The 25,327-nt window shown below is 37.3% G+C and overlaps 1 protein-coding gene across 2 annotated transcripts in view; it reads left to right on the top strand.

The window, feature by feature from the left end:
* NBAS (NBAS subunit of NRZ tethering complex) overlaps positions 1 to 25,327 on the top strand; it is a 340,101-nt gene that overhangs the window by 89,140 nt on the left and 225,634 nt on the right. For both annotated transcript variants that reach the window (XM_068564082.1, XM_068564081.1), the window contains 4 exons: positions 3,699 to 3,839; positions 4,103 to 4,181; positions 7,129 to 7,233; positions 7,603 to 7,739. In XM_068564082.1, coding sequence (XP_068420183.1) covers positions 3,699 to 3,839; positions 4,103 to 4,181; positions 7,129 to 7,233; positions 7,603 to 7,739 — 462 coding nt within the window. The remainder of the gene's footprint in view (positions 1 to 3,698; positions 3,840 to 4,102; positions 4,182 to 7,128; positions 7,234 to 7,602; positions 7,740 to 25,327) is intronic.

The raw sequence follows: 25,327 nt of genomic DNA, 5'->3' as shown, positions 1-25,327 counted from the left end.
TTTAATCACAGTTTCAATTTCAGTGCTTGTGATTGGTCTGCTCATATTTTCTATTTCTTCCTGGTTCAGTCTTGGAAGGTTATACCTTTCTGAGAATTTGTGCATTTCTTCCAGGTTGTCCATTTTATTGGCATAGAGTTGCTTGTAGTAGTCTCTTAAGATGCTTTGTATTTCTCTGGTGTCTGTTGTAACTTCTCCTTTTTCATTTCTAATTTTATTGATTTGAGTCCTCTCCCTCTTTTTCTTGATGAGTCTGGCTAATGGTTTATCAATTTTGTTTACCTTCTCAAAGAACCAGCTTTTAGTTTTATTCATTTTTGCTATTCTTTGTTTCTTTGTCATTTATTTCTGCTCTGACCTTTATGATTTCTTTCCTTCTACTAACTTTGGGTTTTGTTTGTTCTTCTTTCTCTAGTTCCTTTAGGTATAAGGTTAGGTTGTTTATTTGAGATGTTTGTTGTTTCTTGAGGTAAGATTGTATTGCTATAAACTTCCCTCTTAGAACTGCCTTTGCTGCATCCCATAGGTTTTGGATCATCGTGTTTTCATTGTCATTTGTCTCTAGGTATTTTTGGATTTCTTCTTTGATTTCTTCAATGATCTCTTGATTATTTAGTAACGTATTGTTTAGCCTCCATGTGTTTGTGTTTTTTACGTTTTTTTCCCTGTAATTGATTTCTAATCTCATAGCATTGTGGTAGGAAAAGATGCTTGATATGATTTCCGTTTTCTTAAATTTCCCGAGGCTTGATTTGTGACCCAGGAGGTGATCTATCCTGGAGAATGTTCTGTGCGCACTTGAGAAGAAAGTGTAATCTGCTGTTTTTGGATGGAATGTCCTATAAGTATCAGTTAAATCTATCCGGTCTATTGTGTCATTTAAAGCTTGTGTTTCCTTATTAATTTTCTGTTTGGAAGATCTGTCCATTGGTGTAAGTGAGGTGTTAACGTCCCCCACTATTATTGTGTTACTGTTGATTTCCTCTTTTATAGCTTTTAGCAGTTGCTTTATGTATTGAGGTGCTCCTGTGTTGGGTGCATATATATTTATAATTGTTATATCTTCTTCTTGGATTGATCCCTTGATCATTATGTAGTGTCCTTCCTTGTCTCTTGTAACATTCTTTATTTTAAAGTCTATTTTATCTGATATGAGTATTGCTACTCCAGCTTCCTTTTGATTTCCCTTTGCATGGAATATCTTTTTCCATCCCCTCACTTTCAGTCTGTACGTGTCCCTAGGTCTGAAGTGGGTCTCTCATAGACAGCACATAAATGGGTCTTGTTTTTGTATCCATTCAGCGAGCCTGTGTCTTTTGGTTGGAGCATTTAATCCATTCACGTTTAAGGTAATTATCCATACGTATGTTCCTATTACCATTTTCTTAATTGTTTTGTGTTTGTTTTTGTAGGTCCTTTTCTTCTCTTGTGTTTCCCACTTAGAGAAGTTCCTTCAGCATTTGTTGTAGAGCTGGTTTGGTGATGCTGGTGCTCTTACCTTTTGCTTGTATGTAAAGCTTTTGATTTCTCCATCAAATCTTAATGAGATCCTTGCCCGGTAGAGTAATCTTGGTTGTAGGTTCTTCCCTTTCATCACTTTAAATATGTCAGGCCACTCCCTTCTGGCCTGTAGAGTTTCTTCTGAGAAATCAGCTGTTAACCTTATTGGAGTTCCCTTGTATGTTATTTGTCATTTTTCCCTTGCTGCTCTCAATAATTTTTCTTTGTCTTTAATTTTTGCCAGTTTGATTACTATGTGTCTTGGCATGTTTCTCCTTGGGTTTATCCTGTATGGGACTCTATGCCCTTCCTGGACTTGGGTGGCTGTTTCCTTTCCCATATTTGGGAACTTTTCGACTATAATCTCTTCAAATATTTTCTCAGTTCCTTTCTCTCTCTCTTCTCCTTCTGGGACCCCTATAATGCGAATGTTGTTGCGTTTAATGTTGTCCCAGAGGTCTCTTAGGCTGTCTTCATTTCTTTTCATTCTTTTTTCTTTATTCTGTTCCGCAGCAGTGAATTCCACCATTCTGTCTTCCAGGTCACTTATCCGTTCTTCTGCTCCAGTTATTCTGGTATTGATTCCTTCTAGTGTACTTTTCATTTCAGTTATTGTATTGTTCATCTCTGTTTGTTTGTTCTTTAATTCTTCTAGGTCTTTGTTAAACATTTCTTGCATTTTCTCAATCTTTGCCTCCATTCTTTTTCCAAGGTCCTGGATCATCTTCACTATCATTATTCTGAATTCTTTTTCTGGAAGGTTGCCTATCTCTACTTCATTTAGTTGTTTTTCTAGGGTTTTATTTTGTTCCTTCATCTGGTACATAGCCCTCTGCCTTTTCATCTTGTCTGTCTTTCTGTGAATGTGGTGTTTCTTCCACAGGCTGCAGGATTTTAATTCTTCTTGCTTCTGCTGTCTGCCCTCTGGTGGATGAGGCTATCTAAGAGGCTTGTGCGAGTTTCCTGATGGAAGGGACTGGTGGTTGGTAGAGCTGGCTGTTGCTCTGGTGGGCAGAGCTCAGTAAAACTTTAATCTGCTTGTCTGCTGATGGGTGGGCTGGATTCCCTCCCTGTTGGTTGTTTGGCCTGAGGCGAACCAACACTGGAGCCTACCCGGGCTTTTTGGTGGGGCTAATGGCAGACTCTGGGAGGCCTCATACCAAGGAGTACTTCCCAGAACTTCTGCTGCCAGTGTCCTTGTCCTCAGGGTGAGCCACAGCCACCCCCGCCTCTGCAGGGGACCCTCCAACACTAGCAGGTAGGTCTGGTTCAGTCTATTATGGGGTCACTGCTCCTTCCCCTGGGTCCCAGTGCGCACACTACTTTGTGTGTGCCCTCCAAGAGTGGAGTCTCTGTTTTCCCCAGTCCTGTTGAAGTCCTGCAATCAAATCCCGCTAGCCTTCAAAGTCTGATTCTCTAGGAATTCCCCCTCCAGTACTCTGGGAGGGACTCAGAACCTTCACTCCCGTGGGTGGACTTCTGTGGTATAATTGTTCTCCAGTTTGTGAGTCACCCACCCAGTGGTCATGGGATTTGATTTTATTGTGATCGTGCCTCTCCTACCATCTCACTGTGGCTTCTTTGTCTTTTGATGTGGGGTATCTTTTTTGGTGAGTTCCAGTGTCTTTCTGTTATTGATTGTTCAGCAGTTTGTTGTGATTCCTGTGCTCTCGCAAGAGGGAGTCACCTCATAAACTTTTAAGCACCCTACAAATGTCAGTTAATAACAGTAATAAAGTTATTTGACAAGGGCTGCTGTTCATCAAACATTTGGAACTTTTGGGGGAATATAAATGTGATAGTGTATTTGATAAGTAATTTAAATGAGACTGACATTCATTACCATTTTAAGACCTTAAATAGAAGTGATTCACATTGTAAACTCTGGCCAACGTTTTCTTCATAGGCTGTTTCACATTGGGTGACTATAACCTCCCATGTTTTCCTAAGCAGTTTTCATTTTCTTGATATTCGGAGTTTCTACATGTGATGATTACTGATGACTTTTTGCCCATCCTATGGATATAAATGAAAGATTCGGTTTGCTTATAATAAATAGCAAAAGCTTTCTTGCAAATAATTGGTTGTTTCTGTTTCTGCAGAAACCAATGCAATAAAATCAAAGTAGGAGGAGGTACTTCTTCACTATATGAAATTTAAAAAAATACACAGATTTGGGTTTTCTTTTTTTTTCACAGATTTACACTACTTGGTGAAATGGACATTGACGGTATCTCCTACGAGGAGTTTTCCCCAGCTGATGAAGAGCCTGCTGAGAAGAAAAAGGAGAAGGAGCTCAGGAAGAGACAAGAACTACTTAAATTAGTGAACTTTTCAAAGTAAATGATTTATTACTGTTCTTTTGGTAATTTCTTTAAAATAACTAGTAATCCAAGTGTGTTCTTTACTAGTGACAATTGCTGTACATTATTTCGGCAACTTAAATCAAATGCATTTAGTATTGTTTTACCCTTGTGCTTTTGTGTACTGTTCCATGAATTTGAGGCTTAATGGAATATTGATCATATTTATTCTATTTTAGATCTTAGAGAAATGTGCTTGTAGGTAAATATAAGTGGCCTAATACAGTTGTTCAAAACAGGTTAACACTGGAACAAAAGGAACTTTGCCGTTGTAGACTGAAATTATTAACCTACTTAGATCGACTCGCAACATATGAGGTAAGGAGTAGTTTTAATCAAACCAATTATGTTCATTTGATCTGTCATTATAAATGCTGAGGCTGCCTTCATATCTGATATTCTTGGTCTTTAGAACTATTTATGTGGGAAAAATTCATTTTGTATAGAAGCAGGTTCTCTCATACATCAGTTTTGGTAAAATTTAGAGATTCATGAAAGGCCAGAAGTTGCTTTGTTAGTCTAGGGAGTAGAAATGCGTTAGCCATCTCAGAGCATCTATGTTTCCTAGATTTATGATCCTTTTCATTTACTTTTATTTTACATTTAAACTTTAGGTTATGGCATATAGCTGTCTACAGTACCAAATTCAGTATACACTGGGTTTTAATAATCCTAATATGAATATTTCTGACTTGTTTAATTTTAATGATTTATTAGTGGTTTGAATTTAGTTGGTTAAACTTTGATCCTAATTATGGCCAGAGTTAGTCACTTGAACTTAAAGCATACTTCAGAATTGTTTCTTCAGGACCACAAACACAAATGTCCCATGTTGGGCATTTCAGTAGCACTCTGTACCATGAGATTTAGGTATTGTTAAAGGCATGAGAAGCATTTCATAAAATAGACATAGTTTAGATTGCTTTTTCACATGACCCTCATAGCTTACGTTACCCAGGATTTAGTATAAATTTCACACCTTTGAAATTTGACTTCATTTGCAGTTTACTTCCTCCATCTGTCTCAGCCTCCCTTCTGTGGGCACACCGTGGCTTTTGGTATTGGCACATAGCAGGGACTCAGTAAGCATCACATTTGATAACGTGATGCCCGTCCCCATAGTAATGGAGGTACTTAGTACTTGTGATGCCTGCAGACAAATAAAAGCATTTGATTCTCCAGCTGTTAATACAGTAGAATGTTTTCAAACAAAATACTAGTGACAAAAGAGGACTATTTCTCTGGTTATTAGTAAACATGGTAATTAGTATATCACTTCATACAAATAAGTTACAAAACATTCCTAATAGTTTTATCTGTAGTACAATTAGTTTGACTGTTGGATGGTCATATTATTTTAAAGCGTATCCTTTTATTATGTCCGAGTTCTGTGATACTGACGTAATATATAAAAGCATATTGTGAATTACTGATGTTGGTACAGATATAGTTTATTATTTTTTATACTTAGCTTTAGTTTCACTGATGAGATCTTAAAAAAAAAGTTCCATAAAATATTCAGAGTTTCACATTCCAGTTAATTTTATTTTATTATTTTTTAGTTATGGAATTGCTATTTCCTATTTGACAGTAGTAAGTGCATTTAATATTACATGATAATAGTGAAATATAAAGTATTTGTTGAGCCCACAAAAATGGAATTAAGTTAAGCTTTTGAAAAGTAGGTGAAGTTGATGAACTTGGCCGTTAAAACTTAGAAACGAAGATGTTCTGATACAAGGACTAACCAGCTAGATAGTGGTAGAGATAGGCATTGCATTTTAATCGTAGGGGATGGCTTATTTTATTAATTCTGTGATAAATTAGATAAAAATAGATTTATTTAAATTCTACACGAGTTCCTACTGTATGCCAAATATTATGCCAGTGCTGGTGGTAGAGAGATGAACAAGGAATAGTCCTTGTGCAGTCCTCATTATATGGGCAGTTAGTGATGATAATGAAGATATGAAGAATTGATGAGGGAGCATAATGGAGCAAAACATTAAATTTTTCCTGGGGATGTCCAAGAGGACTCTATGTAGGAAGTGATATTTCAACTAGTCCTTAAAAATAGGGAGGCTGACTTAGGGGGCTATGGGCCTACTATGCGGGGGGGCGGGATGCAAGCATAGAAGCTCCATAAGGGTAAGGGTCTTGTCTTGTTTGCTGCAGTATCACCAGAGCTCAGAACGAGACCTGGCTTGTTGAGGAGCTCAGGAAATATTTGAAGAAACCAGTAGTTAAGAGAATACCTTAAAAAATACCAGCACATTTGTTGAGGACTTACTGTTTGCCCGCCAGTGTCTTAGGTACTTAATTCAGATTATTTCTTGACAGCCCTTTGAGGCGGGTATTGTTATCCTCTCAGTTTTATGGATGTGAGGCTTAGAGAAGGTTAGTATTTTGTCTAAATAAATAGGAAGCAAGAACCTCCTCTGAACACCCTCTTTCTTCCCTCTTTCCTGTCTCAGTAAGTTAATGCAGTTAACAAATACTTATCGGCTATTTATTATGTGAAAGCCAGCATGCTAGGTATCTGGGGTTCAGCACAGACACAAGAGAAGTGAACCTGAAGTCATCCATTGTAGTGGGGAGAGGTATACTTGCCGTTGCTGTGGCTAACTCCTGTTTATTCTTTATGTTTCAGCTTTGGCGTCCCTTCTGGGAGGCCTTCCCTGTCCTCCCAGGACTAGTTTTAGCACCCTTCCTCTGTGTTTCCCTTTACCTGTTCTTATTGCTTGTTCGTCTTCCCTACTAGATTTTGAGCCACTTGGAGAGCAGGGAAACTGTATGATTGTTCATTGTATCACCACTGCCTATCACAGTGCCCCTTGCACATTATTGACACCTAATAAGTATCTGATTAAAGAATGAATGGTTCAATCTGCAATTTACATAGATCACTCCAGCAGCAGTAAAGTTAATCTAAAGTTCTCATACAGATATGACAGGTGCCCGTAGTACATAGCCATGTATAACTGTTGCTTATTTGATTTTACCAGGTGGTGGATTTTGGTTGTCCTACTGTAATTTTACTGCCTATTTCATTTACTTCTGGATTTTTTTTTTAACTTACAGCATTTATAAATATAGCCATTTTCCAAATAAAGACAAGAATACAGATGTAGTACTTTAGTTAACAGTTGAGAGTTTAATTAATTCAGGGCTTATTTATTTAGGTAGGCAGAGTTGTGATGGTTTTTAATATTTTCTTGTCACCCATATTTAAAAGCCTTTCCATTAAATCACTGTTTCCCCTCAGGAAATCCTCGGAGTGCCTCCTGCATCTGAACAGAGATATGATGCTGAATTCTTTAAGAAGTTCAGAAATCAGAATATTGTTCTCTCAGCAAGAACTTATGCTCGGGTAATTTCTTTTTTGTAAATAAAACAGTTATGGTTATTAACACTTTCTAAGTCTTTGAGCCATGCAGTTAATGTTATTGCATGCATATATCATTACATTTCCTTTTTGTGTTGTACTATATTAATAAATGTAGAGAAAATAGAATCATGTTAAAAAAATTTTTATTTATCATTCTGAGTTCTAAAAATAATTTTTAGAGCATTAGGTTGAGAAAAGTGATACAGACCTGGAAAAATCAGGAATCTTTCAAAGCACTTCATATCAGAACTGCATAAAAAAGTTAATTTTAAGGTTTTGAATGTTGTCATACAAAATCACTCCTTTATTTCTAAGGTTCACATTAGAAACTTTCCCTTGCCTTCTGTACAGGAAAGTAATGTACAAGCCCTAGAAATTCTGTTCACTTACCATGGATCTGACCTGCTTCCTCATCGCCTTGTGATTCTCTCCAATTTCCCAGAGACCACTTCTCCACATGAATATTCCGTTTTGCTCCCTGAAGCTTGGTATGTACTATGTTCACTGAATTTTACCTTTTTTCTAAGTAACAATTTTTGTTTCATGCTAAACATCTTAAATTAAAAAAAATTTAAAATGTAAACTATTTAAACTTTTTTTTCTGATTATAAAATTATTTCTAACTTATTTTTAAGTGATCCTGAGGCCAAACCAAAATGTGTCTAGCATAATAGGATTACTGTAACGTACGGAATGTGAACTTTACTTTTTTTTTTTTTTTTGGAAAGTCTTCTGTTACTAAAAAAAAAAAAAAAAAAGAAAAGAAAGTCTCCTAGCTTTATGGCTGTGTACTCAATATATACTGTTTTATGGTTAAGAACAGTTTTTAGGATAGCAGTATCTGTTTGAATTAGTTGTATCTTTTAGAAATTGAAGTGTAGTTCTGACAATATTAGGTTGTACGTCGAGGGAACCCAGGAATGTCCTGGGGATCCTACTTTTCTCCCTATGAAACTCCAGAGGCACAAAGACAGATGGGAAATCAAAGTACCTCTTTCCTATTATACTAATGCTCCTTATCTCAGTTGAAGGCTTTTTGATAATTGGGTTGTGACATGTGACATAGACTCTTAAGACCAGTGGAACCATTAAGACCCAGTTGTACCATCTGGTGGGCTTCCAAAGGCCAGAACATCACTTCCTGAGAATGAAGAAAAGAGAATATACAGTTGACCCTTGAACAACACAGGTTCAAACTGTGCAGTTCCACTCACACATGGACTTTTTTCAGTAGTAAATACTACAAGACGACATGATCCTCAGTTGGCTGAATCTGAGGGTGTGGAGCTGTGTGTACAGAGGATCCACGGGTACGGAGGGCTGACTATAAGTTATATAGGGGTTTTTTGACTGCATGGAGGGGTGGCACCCTTATCCTCCCTGTTGTTCCAGACTCAGCTGTGTTTGCCTCAGTGTGTAGCCCAGAGATGGGCAGGTCATCAACCCCAGGCCTGAATGCCACCTGGGAGTAGCATACCTTGCTTCTGTCTGACCACATAGAGGGAGAAGGCAAGAATATGTCCCTTTGTGAGACCTTTTATATCCGGTAAACTAGCCCACTAGTAAATGTGGCTCAGTCATTAATTGCATCCTTTCTGAATTTGTTTGCCCAATCTTAAAAAGAGTTGAGAGCCCCTGTCTTGCTTCCTCATGTTGCATACTTTTAGTAATAGGTGAATTGATCTGTATGAAATCTGCTTGTAAACTATAAAATACACTGTAAGGGATTATGACGGCTCTGATTGAAATCATTGTTACAGACTTTAGCTACTGGCAACTTACAGTGTTATGGGATGGAAACTGGGGATCATTTGGCTCCCTCATTCCTCCCCTGCACCTCCCCTGCATAGTTGTAGGCTTAGGTGTTGACGATAATGACCAGCATTTATACAGTCATTACTATGCATTTGGCACATACTTACATCCGGTCTCCCAACACTTTTGATATTATCTCTGTTATTATAGAAAGCTGAGATTTACAGAGGTTTAATAGCATATGAAACTTTATGTAAGTGCAGCCAGGATTTGAACCTATTTTTATTTATAGTTGTAGGTCGGTAAGCTCTAAAAATAGAAGTTATAAACTCCCTATTTTGCATTACTGTTAGTACTAAAATGTAATTCTTTGTTATGATAAAAGTGAGCAAAAAGAAAAAGCTTGGGATGTAACTTTCAAGCAGTTTCTTTTAGATCTGAATACTGATAAGTAAATGCAGTCTATAAATATGTATTTATAAATATTTCAGAATATAATTCATTTATTTTCTGCCTATTTGCAAAATAGATCTAATCTGAATGGAAATGACCTTTTCTACTGTACGTTGTCGGTATAGAGAAAAGGGCCACTGTCTTAACGTTTTTTCTAAAGGTGATTTCTCCTTAGATTTGAACTCATTTATTTGCGTTGTCTTCTGATGATTGCTTAGACAAACGTTTGATTTTAACCTGAAATTTCAGAACTGGTTTTTAGAATAGTTTTACAGTGCCCAGTGCTATATGTTATCTTTGAAAGCCCTATCTGTGGTTCCTTTATGGTGGCTGCCATAACTGATTTAAATGGCAGTAAATACTTCAGGTATGTCATTGCAGCAGAGGGTACTTAGATGTTATTTCAAATCTTTCTTGTGGGGTGTGTTGCTTAGACAAACTTGGAAACGACTGATTTCTTGTGAGTCCTTCAGTTATAATCATTTTAAATATATTGAGAAAATATAGATTTATTTTTTTGTTAATCTTTGTTTCTCAAGAAAGTCTTTCACATTGATTATATTTTTGCTGTAGTTAGAAAGACTGAGAAAGAACAATAGATTTTAACAGTAATGTCTTTTATGTGACTGCAAAGCAAAACCACAGTTATGTTTCAGGCATAGCCTCTTCTATGAGGTCTTCAGTAATTATTCCTTTCCCTGTATTCTCATAATTCTTTGTTCATTCTCGCAGTATAGCACTTTTTATTTTGTATTATAGTCAGTCATTTTTATTACTGCCTTTCTCCCCCTTGTCCTCTTCTTTAATAAACACCCAGCCTCAAACTCACTAACTCTTCAAGATGGAGGCCATCTCTTCCTGAGTTTTGGATCCTCAGGGCCCAGGTGTTTGTGTAGTGCTTCTCTAAAGTTGTTTGCTAACTGGATAAATTAGGTCCATTTTATGCCCATTTACAAAAGAGATGAAAAGATGTCCTGAAGGGATTGCAGCAGAATATGCTTTCACCTATTAACAAGGGAGGTGTCCAGGGAATGTTTCACCAAGGCTCCCACCGCCTTAAAGATTCAATTGCTGTTTTAGCCCATAGTTGAAGCCTGTACTCTTTTACCCTATTCAGAGTTTTACTCTAATGGACGTGGAGATCCATAAGATACAATCATAGGACTTATTTCCCTTTTTTAGGAAATATATTTTTTGAGTACTTGCTATTCATTTACAAATCACTTGGAAGCTTTGGGTCAGATGGACACAAAGTGTCTGATTGTTGGAATGTGAACACCCCTCACCATTTGACCGAGCCCCTTCTGCATGCCTGGCGCTATGGTAGGGGTCTTGAAATGAGTGAACACAGTTCCTCTTCAGCAGGAGTCATCAGGTATGGTTTACACGGGAACAGAAGTTCCTGCTTGCAGCATCATGCTTTCAAACTGGGGAAGAGATGAGTTGAAAAGACTCTAAATCTGCAGTCTTTTTTGCTTTCTCTCTTTTTCTCCTCAGTTACAATGTTTGCCAGCTCCTGAAATGATCTTGCCACTTCTTTGTTTACTGCCTCAGACAGCTGTAGAACTTTCTGTGTGCATGCCTTGTTTTTCTATGAGCGTATACATTGCTAAGTGGTAGAGCCTATATTTCATCCTGCTTTATCTTCTCTTCAGCCCGCCAACTTGTATTTTTCAAGTAATAATGACTTTTTAATTATCTGTTGAATTGATTGGGAACAAGTCACTAAGCTCTAAATGGACGGCTCCCAAACGCAGAATGACCGCGTAGCTCCCCGCTGCCTTCAGCTTGCTGTTGGGACACTTGGTACAGTGCCCTACTCTCTCCACTCTGCCACACTGGCAGTCCCACGAGCATGCCAGACCTTCCCTCCCCGCCCCCTTTAGGGCTTTTCAGGGTTAGTGTGCGCCCGCTGGGTGTGTCCTCCTGGATCTTCACGTGACCTGGTCTCTGCTCAGAGGCTCCCTCTTCAGAAAGGCCTTCCTCAGCCACGCTTCCCCACTGCTTCTGCCCCCTCCTCTCTCTTTGCCCTTATCTGAGTCTTCTTTTCTTCTAGCACTTATACCTAACATATTATATGGTTATTTATTTGTCTCCTTCAGTTTATCTGATCTTCCTTGGCCATTCTATTTAGAATTTTACCCTCACTTTATTTTTATTTATTTATTTTTGAATTATCCATTATAATTATAAAATTATCCATTTTATACATATCAGTATATATATGTCAGTCCCAATCTCCCAATTCATCCCACCACCCTTGGTGTCCATACATTTGTTCTCTACATCTGTGTCTCTATTTCTGCCCTGCAAACCGGTTCATCTGTACCATTTTTCCAGGTTCCACATATATGCATTAATATACGATAATTGTTTTTCTCTTTCTGACTTACTTCACTCTGTATGACAGTCTCTAGATCCATCCACATCTCTACAAATGACCCGATTTCGTTCCTTTTTATGGCTGAGTAATATTCCATTGTATATATGTACCACATCTTCTTTATCCATTCGTCTGTCGATGGGCATTTAGGTTGCTTCCATGACCTGGCTGTTGTAAATAGTGCTGCAGTGAACATTGGGGTGCATGTGTCTTTTTGAATTATGGTTTTCTCAGGGTATATGCCCAGTAATGGGATTGCTGAGTCATATGGTAGTTCTATTTTTAGTTTTTTGAGGAACCTCCATACTGTTCTCCGTAGTGGCCGTATCAATTTACATTCCCACCAACAGTGCAAGAGGGTTCCCTTCTCTCCACACCCTCTCCAGCATTTGTTGTTTGTAGATTTTCTGATGATGCCCATTCTAACCGGTGTGAAGTGATACCTCACTGCAGTTTTGATTTGCATTTCTCTAATAATTAGTGATGTTGAGCAGCTTTTCATGTGCTTCTTGGCCGTCTGTATGTCTTATTTGGAGAAATGTCTATTTAGGTCTTCTGCCCATTTTTGGATTGGGTTGTTTGTTTTTTTAATATTGAGCTGCATGAGCTGTTTATATATTTTGGAGATTAATCCTTTGTCCGTTGATTCGTTTGCATATATTTTCTCCCATTCTGAGGGTTGTCATTTCGTCATGTTTGTACTTTCCTTTGCTTTGCAAAAGCTTTTAAGTTTCATTAGGTCCCATTTGTTTATTTTTATTTCCATTACTCTAGGAGGTGGAACAAAAAAGATCTTTCTGTGATTTATGTCAAAGAGTGTTCTTCCTATGTTTTCCTCTAAGAGTTTTATACTCTCCGGTCTTACATTTAGGTCTCTAATCCATTTTGAGTTTATTTTTGTGTATGGTGTTAGGGAGTGTTCTAATTTCATTGTTTTACATGTAGCTGTCCAGTTTTCCCAGCACCACTTATTGAAGAGACTGTCTTTTCTCTCTTACCCTCACTTTAAATCCTCCTTTCCTGCTTTATTTTCTTCCTAGCTTAGGTCAGCCAGATAGTTGACCTTTCACCTACTCTGTTTTGAGATGCCATTGGCAGAATGTTTACCTTGGAATTTTTTTTTTTAACAACTTTATTTGAGTATAATTGCTTTACAATGGTGTGTTAACAAAGTGAATCAGCTATACATATACATATATCCCCATATCTCCTCCCTCTTGTGTATCCCTCCCACCCTCCCTATCCCACCCCTCTAGGTCGTCACAAAGCACCGAGCTGACGTCCCTGTACTATGCAGCTGCTTCCCACTAGCTATCTATTTTACATTTGGTAGTGTATATATGTCCATGCCATTCTCTCACTTTGTCCCAGCTTACCCTTCCCCCTCCCCGTGTCCTCAAGTCCATTCTGTACGTCTGCGTCTTCATTCCTGTCCTGCCCCTAGGTTCTTCAGAACCATTCTTTTTTTTAGATTCCATATATATGTGTGCCCTGGCTTTTAATGAAAGCTTGATTAACTAATTTTAATTGAACCAAATTTTATGATTATGATTGCTGGGAAACTTTGGTTTGTGTTATATTAGTGTTTTATATTGTCACTCTTAAATAATCGTATTTGACATTGATGAAGTGTGACCAAGTTGTATAAAACTTTGAAATTATATTATCTGTCATAGGTGATACATCTTTTTGTTAGCTACCTATCCTTAGTTTGTCATTGCTGTAAAACGTTCACATTTTATATTCTATTTGACTCTTTTAGTTTTGAAGTACAGAGGTGACATTTCTTACCATCTTTGTTAACTTTGACAATTTGTGGTAATAGAGGGGTTTTTTTGGTGAAAGAAAAAGAAATATATTTTTTGACTTCTAGTATTTTTAATGCTTATAGCATGTTTTAGGAAGTTTATTTAGATTTTTCATTTATGCCTTTTATTTTATTGGAAAACCTGACCAGAGTGATGAAAGCAGGCTAGCTTAAAAGGTTGTATTCAAAACAGTTGTCTGTTGAAATAATATAGCAGAGGGATAAGGACACTGGCTCTAGCTAGAGCCAAGTTGCCTAGATTTGTGATCTTGGACACGTTTTCTAACTGCACCTCAGTCTTCTCACCTGTAAAATGGGGATGATTATAGCACTTACTTCATAGCATTGTGAGAATGACCAAGTTAATGTATATAAAACACTGGGAATGGTGCTTGGCGCCAAGTCATTGCTACTTAAGCATTAGGAATTATTATTAATGCAGAATCCCATGCTAAGGCCTTGGCCATATATATGTTATATAATTATTATTTTAAACTTATTGGAATATTTTTATAGTTATGGAAAAGTTGCAAAGATAATACAGAAAGCTCCTGTACACCCCTCGCCTAGCTTCCTCTTCCTTCTTACATAATCATAGCACATTTGTCAAAACTAAGAAATTACTGCTGGAATAGTCCTGCATATAATGTGACATATGCATTCCTAAAAATCACTGCACTGTGCAGAATACTGCAGTGAGAACCACAGGGCTTATGGGGAGAATAGGGTTAGTGGAACAAAGTTAGGAATGTAGTAACAATCGTACTATAGTTTTACATATATTAAATGATTAAGAAACACGTAAATACTAAAATATGGCACTTAACCTTGACAAAGACCTGAAAAAGACTGCTTATGGAATTGAGTGTTGGAGCAGTTGCAGTTTGTGTGTTATTGGGAAGTGGAGGAGGGGGGTGATGAGAATTCCAGTGCAAAGTTGTAGCCCCAGATGTGGACTGGGGTGTGTCCTGATACATTCTGGGAACTGAGGCTGCTGCTGGATGTTTGGGGAGCGTGTGTGCATGCACATGTGAGCTGACGTGGCTTGGTTCAGCTGAGCGCAGTTTTCTGTGTTCACCTAATGTTTCTTGTGGATGGAATTGGGCATCAGCAAATGTGAAATTTGTTATGCTGAAGTTGTTCCATAATATATTAATTTATTGGAACAAGTTTGCATTTTGAAAACATTGCAGAACTGACCATATGTTACTATTAACTAAACTATGTATTTATTTGGATTTAAGGAGTGTTTCTCCTAATATCCTTTTTCTGTTGCAGTATCTGATCTAGGATACCACATTGCATTGAGACTTCATTTACTTTTAATATATGGAAATAAACTCTGTCATTCAGTATCTGTCACTCATGAAGTTCTTTGACACATATATTTATTACTAGACAGTGAAAATTGATCCTGGTATTTATATTCCTGGATCGCCTCCAGAATCGGCAAGGAAAGATTGAATTATATTTAGCGTATTTTGGTGTATTGCAATATTTAAAGCATTTTATAGTATAAGTAGCAACCTCTGTTGATGGAAATAGAGTATCCAGAACACCTCATTCTTTTCATCATCCTTGAAAAACTGTTTCTATAGCAACTTGGCAGTTTGTTTGCTTGTGAATATCTAAGTTTAGGTTATTTGATGATTGAAATTTTGACTGTGAAAAGCGTGCTATAGTATACAGATGGGCTGTGCTTATGTGAACTATGAAAATGTGTCTTAGACGTTTCCATTTTCTTTTCAGAGTTGGCGATTATTTGTATTATTTGCTGACTGACTTCTGGCCATTCTCTACCTTTAGTTCCACAGTAACTTATGTGACATATCATTAAGGCTGAAAATAAGAAGTGGCTGAGTGAAAAATGTTAAGTCACCAGTTGTTTAAATAGAATATGATGTCAACCTAATATTAGGTCTGTTTATAGTCGTCTCATATTCTCATACCTAGTCTCATATTCAGAAAGTGCTATTATCCTAGAGTGTAAAAAGCACTTACCCTGCCTTCATTTAGAAAAACCTTGCAAAACAGTCTGATAAATTGTGTGACAAACCAACTGGCAGAAGTTTCCTCCCTGTGACTTGCAGACCCAGGCCCTCTTTGTGCTGTGCATACTTTAACTCGTGTGTTTGTCCCTGGCATTTTATTCCCTTGCTAACCCTAAATCATTTCTGCTTTTCTCAGGCCTTTGTCCCTTTGGTGCCTCTCTACCCCGCTTGGTAATGCAACAGAAAATCCAGGGTCCCCAAGAATTTTCCCGTTTTCATTTTTCACTGGGAAATGTCATCGGGTAAATAAGTTTTGCATCCTTTTCTCCTCATTGATAAGTCTTTGTCACTCCCCCAAAACTAGAAGGCCATTGGGTGACAAATTTGGAGGATATTTTTGTTTTTAGAGGCTGCTAGTATCCCGTGGCGCGTTTTGTTTTGTTCGTTTGTTTTGTTTTCTATGACCGGACTAACATTCTCTCACAATCAGGTGCTATGAATATGCTGATGAATGCAGTGATGGGTAATGACTGCTGGATGAACAAATGGTAGTTATGTGAAGAAATTAGGAAAACACAAGGGGTCGGATGCAGCAAAGTAAATAAAGTGGACTCAGAAGCATTCTTTTTGAAACAATCTGGAAAGGAAACCTGTCTGACTTTTCATACTGAAAGCAAAGTAATTTACTAGTTGTGGTCTACAGTCGTCTTCAGAGTGAATATATGTATATCTTTAGTGTATTTCTGGATCATATCTTTGGCGTTGTATATTTTTGACTCTTTGTTAATCATAGGGACCATTAGGACCATTTGACCTTGATATACTTTTTATTTTATTAAAACAGTTTTTTAAGTTGTAAAATACATATAAAATTTACCATCTTAACCGTTTTTCAGTGTGCAGTTCAGTAGTGTTAAGTACATTCACATTGTTGTGCACTCAATTTCCAGAACCCTTTTTATCTTGGGAAACAAACTCTGTACCTATTAAATAACAACTCCCCATTTTTCTTTCACCCCAGCCCCTGACAACCACCATTTTACTTTTCGTTTTATGGATTTGACTATACAGTATTTGTCTTTTTGTGACTGGCATAATGTCCTCCAGCCATAATATGCTTTTAGTAAAATTAATATCACAAATAAGATTTAGAGTGGCTGGCCTCCCGTGGGCCATGTTTCTATTTATGCTGCGAAAGTATTTCTTAAATAAAGTAAAGGACAAAGATGAGTTCTAGTTCAGGATGGGATGTTACATCACCATTGTTGCCTGACTCCTTGTGGAGAGCCTTTTCTTTATCTTTCGGTGATGAAGAGGGCATCCAAATGAAGGGAGCTTCTAATATCACATCTAATACTTTGTTTTCTAAATCTTGGGTTTAAATAGCCAAATATGGAGACTTTTTCTGTTACTACAACAACATAAAATTTATGTCATAAAAGCAAAACATCAATATGCATTTTATTAAAATTTTCAGTAGGACAAACTTGATCTAGGTCAAATTAATATACCTTTTAACTTAAATCATATAAATCAAATAAAGAATTTACCTTGAAAAAGATCAGATGACATTATTCCCATTCTTCACAACTGAAAGGTAGATAGGAGTTTACTTTTTCCTACACTTCGAGTTTCAAATTAGTGATGTTTTGATATTTTACATTAGTTTGTGATTTTTTCAGAGATGAAATAATTTGAGCTTTTTCACTGAAGTCAAAGTTGACTCTAGGCAGCTTTCGATTCAGGAGGTAAGTTATTGTTTGGTTGATTTTTTGTTTTTTTCGTTTTTTCCTTGAAAGGCAACAGAAAACAGTACCAGAATCAATTACTGTTGGCTTAGTTTCATAGTTTTAAGGATATTCTGGAAGTTTTTCTCCCATAAGAAGCATATTACTGTAATGTTTCTTGTGAAGCGGATGTTGATTTTTGAATTTTAACTTTTTCAGTGAAATTTATAATTAATCATGAGTACATGTGAAACTGATTTAAAAATTGGAGCATTTCTAAATTGCTTTATACTATTTCATTTTCATTGAAAGAACAGTTTAAAAAAGGTGAATGAATCTATAAAATTTTGTGTTATTTCAATAAAAATTTAGGGAATAATTATGTACCATGTAAAGGCATTGTATTAGATTAAATAAGTGGATAGGTATATGAGTCAGATGTGGTCCCTGCCCACAGATAAATTAGAATCTAGTAGGGAAGATCAGACAGGTTAATTATAGATATAACTATCATAAAGTTAAAATATGTGTCATAGGAGGAGTATAAATGGCTTTAGAGATGGGAGAGATTAGTTTCTGTTACAAAGGAGGTAAATCAGGAAAGCCTTCTTGGTAGAGGTAAAGTTTGATCTAGGCCTTGAAGGTTAAGTGTGTTTTTGATGCTGGGAAGTTTGAATAGGAAAGAGTCATCTGTATAAATATTTAACCTGAAGTTGTTTCACCTACTTAGTCCTCACATATATGCTATCATTTAGTCACAGGGTACAAAAGATGTTCCCAATTAGCTTGTTAATTGGAAATGAATTAGTGCAGAGGTTTTCCAGTAAACAATTATGAATCTTTTTTTACTCATGTTTTTATGTAGCCCAGTCCTGATCATAAAGATCTCTTTTTTCTTCCTTGAAACGTTTAAAAAGCAGTTTTTATTGGTTTTTATTCTATTTCCACCATATGTTTTTTTTGTTGTTGTAATGAAATAGCACCTAAACTATAGCCTGGATGACGGAATAATTATGGAAAGATTGGGGCATTGCATTCACTTTCTTTTTTTTAATTAATTAATTTATTTATGGCTGTGTTGGGTCTTTGTTGCTGTGCGAGGGCTTTCTCTAGTTGCGGCAAGCGGGGGCCACTCTTCACCGCGGTGCGCGGGCCTCTCACTGTCGCGGCCTCTCTCTCGTTGCGGAGCACAGGCTCCGGACGCGCAGGCTCAGTAGTTGTGGCTCACAGGCCCAGTCGCTCCGCGGCATGTGGGATCTTCCCAGACCAGGGTTCGAACCCGTGTCCCCTGCATTAGCAGGCAGATTCTCAACCACTGCGCCACCAGGGAAGCCCCGCATTCACTTTTTTGATTCTCAAGGGAAACATAAAAGTGTTTCTTTATCCTTTAAAATTGAAAAATTGATTAGTTACCTAACCAAAATTCAATTCCCGTATGTGCAGTTTATTTCTGAGCTGCTGTGAGCAAAGAACAATAAATTGGTTTATATTCTAGGCTTGAAATAAGTATGTGGCCTTCTGCGGTGACTGTCATTAGAGAGAGGCGTGCAGGCAGCATGCTACAAAATGGGATAAGTTGGCAGTTTCTGAATCCAAGAATAACCTGGTGGTTGGATAGGAAAGGAAAGGCCTAAGAGCCTCCCTTGTCTGGGAGCAGGGTCTGGGGCTGGCAGTGGGAGAATTGCTTTGCATGTCTCCTGGCACTGTGGGCATCTTAGATTTCGACTTGACTAGTTCTTGTCTTTCTATTTATTTAAAGCAACAAAATAGATTTAGGGCAATTTTATTGATTATGAAAGTGGAAACAAATATTTTTTTAGAGTAATTTTTATGGACCTTGGAAAGTATGTTGGTATTTGTTATGTATTTGGTACTCTGAGAAGTATTATACTAAAGAAATGAAGGTGTAATGATTTACTAATTTATTTCCTCTGTCTTCGACAAACATTTCATGATTATGAAACTTTAAAAAAAAATTTACAAATGAATTTTATGATTCATATACAATTCTCATAGCATGTCTATGAGAAAAGCAGAAAAGGGATTATTATCCTGCTTTCAGGGAAAACATTTGAGAGGTATTAGAGAAGAAATATGTCCTGAAATTATTAAAAAAAAATTTTTTTAAATGCATCATTATTTTAGTGTATATATAGCTTTTGTCAAATGTTTTTAATGTGGCTTAATATAGTTTAAAGTTTATGATGTTTTTCTTCCAGTTTTATTGTGATGTAATTGACATATAGCACTGTATAAGTTTAAGGTATACAGCGTGATGTAAAGTTTATGACTTTATTTGAAATTTAAAAATCTCTGAGAAGGTACTATTTTCTTTTTAGCTTTTTTTTTTATATCCTTAAGGTTTTAATGAATTAATTTATTTATTTTCAGCTGTGTTGGGTCTTTGTTGCTGCACACGGGCTTTCTCTAGTTGCGGCGAGCGGGGGCTACTCTTCATTGCGGTGCGCGGGCTTCTCATCTTGGTGGCTTCTCTTTGTTGCGGTGCGCGGGCTTCTCATTTTGGTGGCTTCTCTTTGTTGCAGAGCACGGGCTCTAGGAGTATGGGCTTCAGTAGCTGTGGCTCGCAGGCTCTAGAGTGCAGGCTCAGTAGTTGTGACACACGGGCTTAGTTGCTCCATGGCATGTGGGATCTTCCCGGACCAGGGCTCGAACCCATGTCCCCTGCATTGGCAGGCGGATTCCTAACCGCTGCGCCACCAGGGAAGTCCCCCTATTTATTTTTTATTTTTTTTAAACTAATGCATTTTCCTAAAATTCTGTTACTAGATTCAGCATTACCTAGTGATACCAAATGATACTCTTTTCATGGAGATGAGATTTTTCTTTCATTATTCATTTTCTTCCAAACATTAAATACCTTGACCAATCATTTCAGAACATGGGATCTTTAAGTAGATTATAACATCTTCTGAATGGTCGAATTACCATTTGGGAAATAGTCTCTATAATTCTTTTTGATCACACAATGTCTTTTCCTGTCAAGATTTCATTAATATGTAAATACTTGCCTGTAACAGCAGTGAATCCCTTTATCACATGTATTTAATGAACATATAAATAACTCTGTGATGCACTTTTTCCAATTTCTGATACAGGCCAGCCTGTTTAAATATTGTGTTTGTAGTAAGTAAAAGTCTATTAAGAATCACATTGATCTTTTGTGGACAAAGCATCTGCATTATTTTAAGAAATGTTTTGACCTCAGTGTGTACCATTTTTTAATCCTAAAAGTTTAGATGCTATATGTAATAACCGTGGAAAAAAATCCATGATATGTACAAATGTTGGGATCGCATGCCTGGTATTGACACATATTTGATGTAGAGAAGCGATAGTATGGTACACTGGAAGGGGCAAGAGGCTTTCAGTCAGAAACATGGGTGTGTGTCCTGGTCCTGAACTTCCTAGCTGTGTTACTTTTGGGAAGTCACTTAGCTTCTCGGAACTTTAGTTTTGTCAAGTGTGAAATGGGGAAATTGTGGAGGGATTGTGATGGTTTAGTAACCTAAGAGATAATATTACCTAGCGCAGGCATTCAGTGTACAGCAGTGGTTGTGTTAATAGTGGATATGGCTGTAGCAGTAGCAGCAGCAGCAGTGTTTGGTACATGTCGATGGGAATGTCATAATAGATATATTTTAGTTTTAAGTGCATTAAGTAGGCTTTAAAAGACTGATGAATAAACAAAATGCAAAATTGTAGTAGGGAATATTCCTCCTTGATGACACCAGTGCTTTCATTTCTCATCTGTGACGGTACCCCTTTTCTGGTACCAGGTACCTGAGATTCCAGATTATTAATCAAAACTTGAGCATTGTTTCAAGTGAAGTTAAAGTTTTTAATTTCACTTTTTATTGACTTGTAGATGTAGGAAAATGAACAAATCATAAATGAGCAATTTGATGAACTGTCATAAAGTGAACAAGATTAAGAAACAGACATAACCAGCCTCCCTGTGCCCTCTCCTTTCACCCTCTTCTGGTCACCTCACCCAACAGAACCGCTACCCTGACTTAGAACATGACAGCTTAGTTTTGTCTGTTAAACATATGGAGTGGTTTATGAGGACTGTTTTACCTAAATTCTGGAAAAGCATAAAGAACTTTTCTCCTTAACAGAGATCAGATTTCTGATGTTCTTTAAATTAAATACCTCTCTTATTTTTCTAATGCTGGATGTACAATGACATTTTGGTTTTTTATATTTAAAGTGTGTTTGTTGTAGACAGAATATAGTTGAATCTTGCTGTTTTATCTAGCAATCTCTGCCTTTTAATTGGCGTGCTTAGACCATTTACAGGCAGACCTTGTTTTATTGCACTTTGCTTTATTGTGCTTCACAGATACTGTGTCTTTTACAGATTGAAGGTTTGTGGCAACCCTACATCAGGCAAGTCTATGGGCGCCATTTTTTCCAACAGCATTTGCTCACTTTGTGTCACATTTTGGTAATTTCTGCAATATTTCAAACTTTTTCATTATTATATTTGTTATATGATCTGTGATTAGTGATCTTTGATGTTACTGTTGCAAAAAGATTATGACTTGCTGAAGGTTCTAATGATGGTTAGCATTTTTTAGCAGGAAAGTGTTTTTTTAAAAATTTATTTAATTTATTATTTTTGGCTGCGTTGGGTCTTCGTTGTTGCACGCAGGCTTTCTCTAGTTGCTGCGAGCGGGGCTACTCTTTGTTGCGGTGCGCAGGCTTCTCATTACAGTGGCTTCTCTTGTTGCAGAGCACGGGCTCTGGGTGCACGGGCTTCAGTAACTGTGGCTCGCGGGCTCTAGAGCGCAGGCTCAGTAGAGCGTAGGCTCAGTAGTTGTGGCGCACGGGCTTAGTTGCTCCGCGGCATGTGGGATCTTCGCGGACTGGGGCTCGAACCTGTGTCCCCTGCATTGGCAGGCGGATTCTTAACTACTGCGCCACCAGAGAAGTCCCTTCAGGTTTATTCTGATTGTTGCTTATTGACTTTCTTGGATCTTCTGTGCTAAATTTAGGAAATTCATGCCTGTTACTTCTTCAGGTATTTTTCCTCTTCTTCCTCCCATCTCCAATATGCATACTCTTTACTGGGACTCCACTTACGTGTGTGTTAGCCACTTGATTTGTCTCACAGTTAACTTTTTTCTGTATTTTTCTCCTCTGTTTCATTTTGGATAGTTCCTATTACTATGTCTTTATAAACTTATGAATCTTTTCTTTTGCAGTGTCTGCTATTAATGACATCAGTGTGTTTTTCATTTTAGCTGCTGAATTTTTTATTCCTAGGAGTTAGATTTGGGTCTTTATTTTCTGTGTCTTTCCTTATCATGTTATTGGTGTTTCTTGGAAATTGATTATTCTCCTGGTTATGGGCCATAATTTCTTACTTTATTGCATACCTTGTATTTTTTATTGGGTGCCAGACATTTAGGTTTATTTATCTCACTAGTAGAGCTCGTATCTCAGTTGTTATGGAACATGCTTTGTCTTTTCCCCAATTCTGTTGGTTTATTCAATCACACCTCTGAGTTTCACCAGCTACCTTACTGTGTATACTAGAAGGTTAGCTTAGATCAGCTATACAGTTGATCTAAATAGGTTTCTGAATTTGTAATGGGGTAAATTAATCTGTATGTGTTTTTTTTTTTAATTTTTATTTATTTATTTATTTATTATTTATGGCTGTGTTGGGTCTTCGTTTCTGTGCGAGGGCCTTCTCCAGCTGCGGCAAGAGGGGGCCACTCTTCACCGCGGCGCGCGGGCCTCTCACCATCGCGGCCTCTCCCGTTGCGGAGCACAGGCTCCAGAGGCGCAGGCTCAGCAACTGTGGCTCACGGGCCCAGCTGCTCCGCGGCACGTGGGATCCTCCCAGACCAGGGCTCGAACCCGTGTCCCCTGCACTGGCAGGCAGACTCTCAACCACTGCGCCACCAAGGAAGCCCTGTGTGTGTTTTTTTAATCTGAAAATTATAGAACGTGATCTAGCAATGCAGATATAGAGGTATTTATTTTTTATTGTTTTCCTTGTGGATCATTTGGACTTTGTTTTTATTCCAGGGTCAATTCCCAGATCACTTTCTATACTTCCTGTCTCTGATTTTGTGAATGAGTGTTTATTACATAGTTAAGAATCTATATAAAAAAATGAGACTTATTTCCTTCAAATTCTCCAGTGTTTTGCTTTCATTCTCTTCCTACAGTCTCTAGTTTAACTTTGAAGCTCATCAGCAATAGAGATGTGTTAGAATAACTAGCACTGCAGACACCTACACCATTGTCTTCCCAACCACAGCCTGTGGAGTTGACCCCAGAGCCTCTCCCTCTTTATTTCCGGGGTGTTCATCTCTTCAGTTGTGGTTATTGTCAGTCTGCAGTGTAATTTGGCCTAGACTTAGAAGACTCATGATGAAAAGGCTGTAAATAGACTTGTACAGCAGTATCTCAGAGCAAACAGTCTTTATGCCTCTTCGTTTATTGAAAGCTTAGGACATTCCACATCTCTTTGTGCTTATTTATGCTCCTACACGCAGGCCAAGAGTCAGCTGTGGTCTACAGTATTGCAGTGTTGCTAATGGCATGGCTGCGAGATAGGGAGTCCTACAGTCCATTTTAGAAACTTTAAATCAGAAACTTTTGAATAAACCTCAGGTACATTATCAAAATCTTTAGTTACAGGGAAAGCATATGGATCTTGAGATGTAAATACCCCTGTGGTTTTTGGGTAGTTTTTGTTGTTTCATTTATTCAGATTTATCCATCTATCCTTCAGTCTGTCCATCATCCATTCATCCATTAAATATTTAGCGAGGTTTAAATGCATGCCAGGTATTGAACGAAGGATATAAAAATGACTAAAGCTTTGAAGGAGCTTACAGTTTAGTAAAGGAGCAAGACACAAATAATTGTAATTCAGTACACTGACAGCAGTAACAGAAATACACGCAGGGTTTAGTAATCTGGAAGAAAGTCTGGTAAGCTGCTTGGTCTGGGAACAGCAGAGAAGGTTTCAGTTTTTTTCCTGTAATGAACACTACATTGATTGACACAGTTAAAGATAACATTGTAAATATGCCTGCCATGAATCATACTACTGTTCTCTCCATTTAGATGAGGGTAATGTGCTTTCTTTTTCTTTTTCTTTTCATGTATCTTATATCCACATTTTTTTCTTCGTGCTGCCATTATACAGCTTGGTTTCTGAAGTACACATTTTTCTCTTTGAAGAGTTTTTCAGAAGTTAGAGTCACACAGTGCTTCCTTTCTTAAAGAAGTTATCTCATTAATTACTTGATTTAATCATTTTGCTGAGATCCTTCTTTAAGTTAGGTGCTGAGGGTATAAAGTGCTCATTCTGTGAAAGACATGTATACAGATAATGACAGTAGCAGTGCGATACATGCTGAAAGAGTTAGCTACACAGTCTTAGGTATGTAGTCTTCCTCTTAAATTGACTTTTATATTTTTCATTTATTGTTCATTTGTATCTTGACTAAATCTTATACTTCGAGTTCTTAAGAGTTTTCTTGTTATTTGTTTTTGAGAGCTCTGCTTTTAGAATTAAAGAATATCAGTGGATCTGTTTCTATTGATCATTGAATCATTTATTCATTCAGTAAGTCAATGATGATTTTTGAGCTCATAGAGTTTACTTACCTGCAAATTTATAATCATAATATTTAACTTATGGGGTGTTTGAGGATTAAATGAAATAATGCATTTATATAAATTTAGTTAAAATGATGATATATTATTGCTATGCATGTAACACTACTAGGAGTTGTGGTGGATGCAAAGGAATATTTACAAGAAAGGAAAATTTACTTTTAGTGGGGATACAAAATATGTACTAGGAAATTAAAGAACTTCATGAAAACATGAGACAAATGTACCACCTTATGTGTATTTTCATAAGGTTAAATAAGAGTAAATGCCAGATGAATTCTGCAGTTATTAGTAG

Source organism: Eschrichtius robustus, chromosome 15 (assembly GCF_028021215.1).
Source record: "Eschrichtius robustus isolate mEscRob2 chromosome 15, mEscRob2.pri, whole genome shotgun sequence".
NCBI classification, from domain to species: domain Eukaryota; kingdom Metazoa; phylum Chordata; class Mammalia; order Artiodactyla; family Eschrichtiidae; genus Eschrichtius; species Eschrichtius robustus.
Note: the sequence above shows the minus strand (reverse complement) of the source record. Positions and strands in the feature narration are given on the sequence as shown.